Source organism: Salvelinus sp. IW2-2015, linkage group LG35 (genome assembly GCF_002910315.2).
Source record: "Salvelinus sp. IW2-2015 linkage group LG35, ASM291031v2, whole genome shotgun sequence".
NCBI classification, from domain to species: domain Eukaryota; kingdom Metazoa; phylum Chordata; class Actinopteri; order Salmoniformes; family Salmonidae; genus Salvelinus; species Salvelinus sp. IW2-2015.
This window is the reverse complement of record NC_036874.1, coordinates 1,236,686-1,245,973: the sequence shown is the minus strand read 5'-3', so window position 1 is coordinate 1,245,973 and position 9,288 is coordinate 1,236,686. Positions and strand designations below refer to the sequence as shown.

The 9,288-nt window shown below is 44.4% G+C and overlaps 1 protein-coding gene across 1 annotated transcript; it reads right to left on the bottom strand.

The window, feature by feature from the left end:
* Nucleotides 1–272: 272 nt before the first annotated feature.
* On the bottom strand, nt 273–1,140 carry LOC139022540 (trypsin-1-like). Its single transcript, XM_070437479.1, has 3 exons — nt 1,070–1,140; nt 741–891; nt 273–576 (listed from the first exon to the last, which is right to left on the bottom strand). Exons 1-3 carry the CDS (start codon nt 1,107–1,109, stop codon nt 288–290), a joined length of 480 nt encoding a protein of 159 aa, XP_070293580.1. The 5' UTR covers nt 1,110–1,140; the 3' UTR covers nt 273–287.
* Between the last annotated feature and the right edge of the window lie 8,148 nt (nt 1,141–9,288).

The window sequence follows — 9,288 nt, the reverse complement described above, 5'->3', positions numbered from 1 at the left end:
TGGGCGCACCGGATGTCCACCCTGAGAGAGAGGAGAGAGAGAGAGAGAGAGAGAGAAGAGAGAGAGAGAGAGAGAGAGAGAGAGAGAGAGAGAGAGAGAGAGAGAGAGAGAGAGAAGAGAGAGAGAGAGAGAAGAGAGAAGAGAGAGAAGAGAGAGAGAGAGAGAGAGAGAGATTGTAGAACAAGGTGGAAAAGGAGGAGAGTTGTAGTTAGATATAATGACATAGTGTTTTTAATGGTAGGTCTACATTTTCTAAGCCTGTAAACACTCAGTCACAATGAAGATGATCAACCGGCACAACCTTTGACCCAGGTGCTGTACTCACTGGAACTCATGGTGTTGCCCCATCCAGAGACGGTACACATGGTGCCAGCGGGGGCACAGCTGGTGGGCAGAGCAACAGGCTGCACGTAGGTGTTGAGGGTGGCGGGTTTGCTCAGCTTGATCAGCATGATGTCATTGTCGAGGTCGTAGGAGCTGTAGTTGGGGTGACGGATCACGCMMGAWGAAGAGATGAACTGCTCGCTACCCTCAGTCACCTGGATGTTGTGCTCGCCCAGACGCACCTCCACACGGCTGAAAGAGAGAGAGTTCCATTTGTACTTTTTTTACTTTCACAGTTCATGTGAATGTGGAGTTCACCTGTGTTCTTTAGTTTTAGAAAAGTTATTTTTAACAAATTGTTACAAGGTGTTATTCACTCAACATGTTGCTAGTAGTTCACATGGTAGGCTACTTACGACTTGTAGCAGTGAGCAGCAGACACAACCCAGTTCTCYTTGACCAGCGAGCCACCACAGAAGTGGTACCCAGAGTTCAGAGACACCTGGTGGGGCTGGGAGTAGGCCTTGCACTCATACCCTCCGACGATCTTGTCGTCCTCCGTGGCGACTGTAAACAGAGAGCAGGCACATTCTTAGCTATATTACCTCACCTTTTGAGATGGAAAAGCAAAGAACTGTGATAAAACAACAAGAACATATTTCTTAATAACGTCAAAGAACAAATGTGTGATGTTAGTGTCATTACACAGTCCTGTTCTTTTTTCTATGATCATTACTATCTCACAAAGCGGCTCCAATGAGCAGAACGAAGACCAGAGAAATCATGGTTGCTGTATGATCCTGTCGATGAAAGGGGTTAATCTGCACCCTAGTTTATATGCAATTGGGTGTGCCGCCCCGTTTAATGGAACTGTTTGATTGGTCAACAGAAAGCCAATCAGAGCAAAATGTGCACTGCCAACGTCAGCATTATGACACAGCAGTTTCATATGGTGTGGTATGAAGTTGACCCTAAAAGCAGCAAAAAGCTAAATATATTTGTCATTAGTCCCATACTTTTTAAGTGAGGTCTTACGCATCTGGTTTGGATTGAATTTCTTACAGGACACAGTGATACATGTACAATACACTACAACTGCCAGTTTGAGATGACCACTATTCTCTGCATGTTCAGACTGTATGTTGACCTCAACATGGCTGCAACACAGCTGTATGTTTCACACGCTGGTATTCTCTTGCAGAAGTTGACAAACAGAGCTTTGCTGCTCACAGGCCAATTTTAGCTTTGTAAACAAGTAAACTGGGTTTAAGGGGTTTTGTTGGAAAGTCATTCAAGGCTGTCGTAAAAATAGGCTCTGTATACCTTAGGGTCATGAGTTCATTACATAAGTTATACTGTATGCAGTTAATATACTGTAAAACACTCAAAGTAAGCACACACTTGGGTAGTGCAATTTATTATGCTAGCTATTGTCATGGATTCCCCCGGTATTGCTAATCATTCCGTTCACCAGTCCTGAGGTCTACGTCACCATCATTATACAACGTGACAGAATAATCAACCCATCTAATGGAGACAGCAGGAAAGGCTGAGCTGGCGACCATCGTGGGGACAGACTAGCATCACGAGAACTGTCTCTCCAGACTCGGCAGCGCCATGGACAGCGTAGTGGCAACCATCCTGCATTTGGAGGGGAATGTGCAGTCCCTCCAGTCCCCAGCACCGGTTCCGGCATCAGCCCCCACACCACCTCCACACCACCTCCATCCCATCTGAGCTGGTCCGTGGAATACCCCTGTCCTTCCCGGAGCGCTTTGACGGCGCCCCAGCGAGATGCAAGGGGTTCATTCTACAATGCGACCTGTACCTCGCTTGCTATGCCGAGGCTGTCTCCGGGAGAGACAGGGTTGCCACCGCCATCTCGGCACTGACCGGACGGGCCCTGGACTGGAGTGCCGCGGTCTGGGAAACGGGTGGACCCGAGGTCGAGTCCTACGAGCGCTTCATCCTCCTCTTCCACTCAGTGTTTGAGAGGGGGGTGAATGCCTACTCCAACTACGCCAAGGATCTAGGACCGCCTCGGAGTTTGGCATGGAGTTCCAGACCGTCGCAGCCTCCACCAGATGGAATGAGTCGGCTCTGGTCACCGTTTTCCACAGCGGACTGCGAGAGGAGGTACAGGTTAGCCTGCCGTGATGATAACCTGTCACTCGACCAGTTCATCAGCATGGCGATCCGGTTGGACAACCTCCTGCGGTCCCGACGAAGAAACTGCACGGAATCCAGAGCTCATGGCTACACCTGCTCTGTGGCCAGAGCCGATGGAGGTGGGCTCTGCACGTTTGCCCGAGGCAGCGCGTAGGAGAAGGAGGAATCTGTGCCTCTGCTCCTATTGTGGAGAAAGGGGTAATTTCTCCCTGACCTSCCCTCTATCCACTAATAGGCGAGGAGGTGACAAGCCAGGGAATTCCCCTGCTCCAACCCAGGGAGGATGCAAGATCTCCTCGCCTCTTCTGTCAACTCAACCAGTGTGTTTTCCCATTAAATGCCCAGAATCTTAGCTCTGATTGATTCCGGAGCTGCCGGGAATCTTTTAGGTAGAACACTGGCCACTGCATTACGCATTACTTTGGCTCCCCTACAGTCACCCATTTCAGTTCAAGCCCTGGGTAATCGTCCAATAGGGACAGGGCTCATACATCACCTAACTGTTTCCGTTTCTCTGCTGACACATGACACTCATTTAGAAGAGATCACCTTTTTGATTATAGACACCCCCACGCACTCCGTTGTTTTAGGTATCCCCTGGTTGAGTGGGCATAACCCTACTATTTCCTGGTCCGAGAGGAGACTGCTGGTTTGGTCACAGGGGTGTCAGGGGAGGTGCCTCGCAGTGTCTGTCAACACCACTATGGTGGAATGTCCGGACCACGCCCCTCAAGTGGATTTACCGGAGGAATACCAGGATCTGCACCGGGTTTTCTCTAAGACCCAGGTTACATGCCTGCCTCCTCATCGCCCCTGGGACTGTGCCATTGACCTGGTGTCTGATGCAGAACTCTCAAGAGGACCTGTCTATCCCCTCTCCTATGCGGAGACCGAGGCCATGGAGACCTACGTACAGGAGAGCCCCCAGCAGGGTTTTATCCGCCAATCTACGCCACCAGCCTCCTCAAGCTTCTTTTTTGTTAAGAAGAAAGCTGGGGGACTGCGCCCCTGCATTGATTATCGAACACTGAATAAAGCCACTGTTAAGTTCAGCTATCCTTTACCCATCCCAACGATCATCAAACAGATGCACGGGTGCAGTACTTCACGAAACTGGACTTGAGGAGCGCTTACAATCTGGTGGTCATTATGGCCTTTTCCACGACCACGGGGCATTAAGAGTATCTCGTGATGCCCTTTGGCCTGTATAACGCTCCTTCAGTCTTCCAGGCCTTTATTAATGAAGTGTTTAGGGACATGCTGGGACGGGGAGTTGTGGTTTATATAGACAACATTTTGGTCTATTCTGCTGACCGCGCCAAGCATGTCTCGTTGGTCAGGTCTGTGCTAGGAAGACTGTTGGAGCATAATCTATATGTTCGTTTTTCCAGCGGTCCGTGTCCTTTTTGGGCTAGTCAGGTCATGGTCCATCCCGAACTCCGTGAAAGCAGTCCAGCAATTCCTGGGGTTCGCCAACTATTTCCGGAGGTTACTGTACATTGTATTATGGTTTACATACCGTGTTAGTGTGCACTTGTTATTACGGGTCTCGTCCCGTGTATTTATTAGAGGTTTACACCTTGCTCTTTTGTTTGGGTTTACATCCCTGTGTTCCATATGTACGTGTTTGTTTTGGGCTTCGTCCCTGTCATTTTCATGACGTACTCTATTTTGGTTAGAGAAATAGAAAAACCTATTTTTGTATTCCTGTGACTGTCTCCCATCATTATACAACATGACAGGCATGAATATACCTTGACAGTAGATTAAAGTCTACACCCTGTCTCAACCCTAAACCTAGCTTCATGTCCAAGTCTCTGCTCAACCCGAACCTGAACCCTAACCCTAGCTTCAACCCTAACCCTAACCCGAGCTTCTCTTCCACATCCCTGCTCAACTCTAACCCTCAACCCTAACTAACCCTAGCTGCATGTCCACATCCCTGCTCAACCCAAACCTTAACCCTAAACTCTAACCCTAACCCTAGCTTCATGTTCCACATCCCAGGTCAACCCTAACCTCAACTCTATCCCTAACCCTAGCTTCATGTCCACATTCCAGCTCAACCCTAACCTCAAACCGAACCCTAGCTTCATGTCCAGATCACGACTCAACCCTAACCTTAACCCTAACATCATGTCCACATCCCAGCTCAACCCTAACCCTAATGTTTACCAACCTCAATTGAAAATACTGTTGTTGAGTGGAGATACTGAGTTAAGTAAGAATAATACAAGAATAATATGTTTATCCATCCCTTGAAAAATACCAAGTTTACTCAACTGAAAATAATTAAATAAGTAAATCAGTTTATCCAACTCATTATAAACATTTAACATACTCATGATAACTCATTTTGGCTCAACTGTAACCCTAGCCTCAACACTAACCCTAAAACTAACAGTAACCCCAGCTTTATGTTCAACCCAGGCAACACCCACCAAATGGGAGCAAACGTGCCTCAAAGGCTGTTGAAAAATGATGCGCACCGTTTTGGGGAACATGTGGTTCAGTACAAACAGTCACACAACGTAGCAACCGTTGAAGCAAACTGCACGCACCCCTGGCTCTCTTCTAACCCTAGGATTTGGTCAGATTCATAATTTTGTTACCATGTTACCATGTACCAGTAGCCAAAATTATTTTGGCTCATTACAGCATAACAGCATGTATTCAATAGCATACTGTAGAAGCAATATAGAACTGCTGTATACAGAAGACTCACCCAATATAGAGTACATTTAGATTTAATAGAGCAATGTGAAAAAAGCATAGCAGTTGTAACAGTAAGTCTTTTAACATATCACTTCTCTCTAAAATATACTCAAGTATATAACAACATAGAATACATAACTAATGTGTGCACTTACTGTGCCTACAAAAAATATTTGCCCCCATTCTAATTTTCTCTATTTTTGCATATTTTTTAGGGTGAACGTTATCAGTTCTTCAACCAATACCTAATATTAGACAAAGGGAACTTGAGTTTACAAATGATAAAAAATATAGACTTATTTATTTATTTAATTAACAAAGTTATGCAACACCCAATTTGCCTGTGTGAAAAAGTAATTGCCACCTTTAGCTGCAATGACTGCAACCAAATGCTTCCTGTAGTTGTTGATCAGTCTGACCCTGAGTATAGCCATGTCAGCAAAACATGTTTAGATTGGTAGCTGATCTAGGCAGCTATCTAAACTTGTAGTAATCATGGCCGAATACCAATCGGGCATGCACGGGGCCCCTATTGATTTATACTGTATCTATTTTTTATTATTATTATTTTTTAAATATTGTACGAGATCTTCAGTTTCTTGGCAATTTCTCACATGGAATAGCCTTCATTTCTCAGAACAAGAATAGACTGATGAGTTTCAGAAGAAAGTTATTTGTTTCTGGCCATTTTGAGCCTGTAATCGAACCCACAAATGCTGATGCTCCAGATACTCAACGAGTCTAAAGAAGGCCAGTTTTATTGCTTCGTTAATCAGAACAACAGTTTTCAGCTGTGCTAGCATAATTGCAAAAGGGTTTTCTAATGATCAATTAGCCTTTTAAAATGATAAATTTGTATTAGCTAACACAATGTGTCATTGGAACACAGGAGTGATGGTTACTGCTGATAATGGGCCTCTGTACAACCTATGTAGATATTCCATTTAAAAAATCTGCAGTTTCCAGCTACAATAGTAGCATTAACAATGTCTACACTGTATTTCTGATCAATTTGATGTTATTTTAATGTTTTTTTTTTTTTTTTCAAAACCAAGGAAATTAAACTTTTGAATGGTAGTGTATATATAGTTTAAACCTTTTGTCAATAGGGGGTGCTATTTGCACTTTGTAAAAAATTCGTTCCCAAATTAAACTGCCTCGTACTCAATTCTTGCTCGTACAATATGCATATTATTATTACTATTGGATAGAAAACACTCTCTAGTTTCTAAAAACCTTTGAATTATATCTGTGAGTTAAACAGAACTCGAGTGGAGCAATTTTCCTGTGAGGAAGTGAGAAGTCTGAAATCATGCAGGCTGTTCTGAGGTCGGTTTATTAATTTGCCTGTCTTCTATTGGTTGAGATGCACTGCATACGCCTTACCCTGGATGTCAGCAAATAGTGAGAATGTGAATGGAGTTGCTAGGCAGATCTGAGGCCTTATAAAGAGCTCGGAACGTGATGTCCTCTCTTCCTTCGTTCGCCATGACGCAAGACAGACCTCAGAATGGCGTTCTAGAAAGCTCCCGTTATAGCCCTTAGATATATCCGGCTCTGATTTTATTCGATATAGGTGTTAGAAACATCATAACGTAGTTATTTTAAACCGAGTTATTTCAGTTTATGTGAGTATATTGCGATTTTCGAAATTTTTCTTTGTGCTGCGCAATAGTGAGTTGGGCACGTTCTTCGCCACATGGCTAATGTTTACAGCTAATTCCAAAGTTGAAGGCGACAATCTACAACGAGCAACGATTCTTTTGGACAAAGGACAACTTGCCCAAGATTCTGATGGAAGCTCATCAAAAAGTAAGAACATTTATGATGTTAATTCGTTGTTCTGTTTGAAAAATGTAAAACTCCTATTCCACCATTGATTTCGATGCGGTCTGGCTTAACGCACGCTGTATGTCGTAGTAACGTTAATTTTAAAAATCACTCACAGCGGTGCATTAAGAACTAATGTATCTTTCATTTGCTGTCCAACCTGTATTTTTAGTCAAGTTTATGATTAGTTACTGATTAGATTTAGGTGCCTCTCCCAAGATTTCTTTCTGACATATTGTTGGCAGCTTGGCTACTTTTCTCAATGTATAACCACGATTTGTGCCGCTAAATATGCACATTTTCGAACAAACTCTAATGTATTGGTTAATATGATGTTATAGGACTGTCATCTGAAGAAGTTTGAGAAGGTTAGTGAAAAATTAAATATGATTTTGCTGTTTATTCGTTCTCCGCTATTGTTTGGCTTTGAATCAATGCTGTTTGTGGTGGGTCGCGTGCTATTGTACGCTAGCTACAGTATACTCCTATATTATGTTTTCGCTTGTAAAACACTTAAAAAATCTGAAATATGGCTGGTATTCACGAACGATCTTTGTCTTTCTTTGACTGTACGCTAGTTGTATATTTCGAGTAGAGTTGGTTTATATGATGAGTATTTAGGTAATTCACGTTGGTCTCTGTAGTTATTCTAGTTTGCTTTGGTGAGAATTGTGATGGTGGCTGCAATGGTAAACTATGATTTATACCTGAAATATGCACATTTTTCGAACAAAACATATGCTATACAATAAATATGTTATCAGACTGTCATCTGATGAAGTTGTTTCTTGGTTAGTGGCTATTTATATCTTATTAGGTCGAAATTGTGATAGCTACCTATGCAGTAAAAAAATGGTGGGAAAAAGGTTGTGTCTTTTGCTATCGTGGTTAACTAATAGATTTACATATTGTGTCTTCCCTGTAAAACATTTTAAAAATCAGAAATGATGGCTGGATTCACAAGATGTGTATCTTTCATCTGGTGTCTTGGACTTGTGATTTAATGATATTAGATGCTAGTATTTACTTGTGACGCTATGCTAGGCTATGCTAGTCGCTTTACTGATGGGGTGCTCCCGGATCCGGATTGTGTTGCAACTAGAAGTTAATATATTGTCCTTTCTTATTTCCCCTAACCCTACCATCCCTCCCTTAATTGGAAGAATTAATGGACATGAACTCTTAGTCTTAGTCGCCGCAATTCAACAGCTCAGACACAAGAGGTATGTGGCTGGTCTACAGTCAATCACGGATTACAAAAAGAAAACCAGCCCCGTTGCGGACCAGGATGTCTTGCTCCCAGACAGGCTAAATAACTTTTTTGCTCGCTTTGAGGACAATACAGTGCCACTGACACGGCCCGCTACCAAAACCTGCGGGCTCTCCTTCACTGCAAGGCTGCAGGCCCAGACGGCATTCCCAGCCGCGTCCTCAGAGCATGCGCAGACCAGCTAGCTGGTTGTTTACGGACATATTCAATCAATCCTTATCCCAGTCTGCTGTTCCCACATGCTTCAAGAGGCCACCATTGTTCCTGTTCCCAAGAAAGCTAAGTAACTGAGCTAAACGACTACCGCCCGTAGCACTCACTTCCGTCATCATGAAGTGCTTTGAGAGACTAGTCAAGGACCATATCACCTCCACCCTACCTGACACCCTAGACCCACTCCAATAGGTCCACAGACGACGCAATCGCAACCACACTGCACACTGCCCTAACCCATCTGGACAAGAGGAATACCTATGTGAGAATGCTGTTCATTGACTACAGCTCAGCATTTAACACCATAGTACCATACAAACTCGTCATCAAACCCGCCCTGTGCAACTGGGTACTGGACTTCCTGACGGGCCGCCCCCAGGTGGTGAGGGTAGGTAACAACATCTCCACCCCGCTGATCCTCAACACTGGGGCCCCACAAGGGTGCGTTCTGAGCCCTCTCCTGTACTCCCTGTTCACCCACGACTGCGTGGCCATGCACGCCTCCAACTCAATCATCAAGTTTGCGGACGACACTACAGTGGTAGGCTTGATTACCAACAACTACGAGACGGCCTACAGGGAGAAGGTGAGGGCCCTCGGAGTGTGGTTTCAGGAAAATAACCTCACACTCAACGTCAACAAAACAAAGGAGATTATTGTGGACTTCAGGAAACAGCAGAGGGAGCACCCCCCTATCCACATCGACGGGACAGTAATGGAGAGGGTAGTACGTTTTATTTTCCTCGGGGTACACATCACGGACAAAC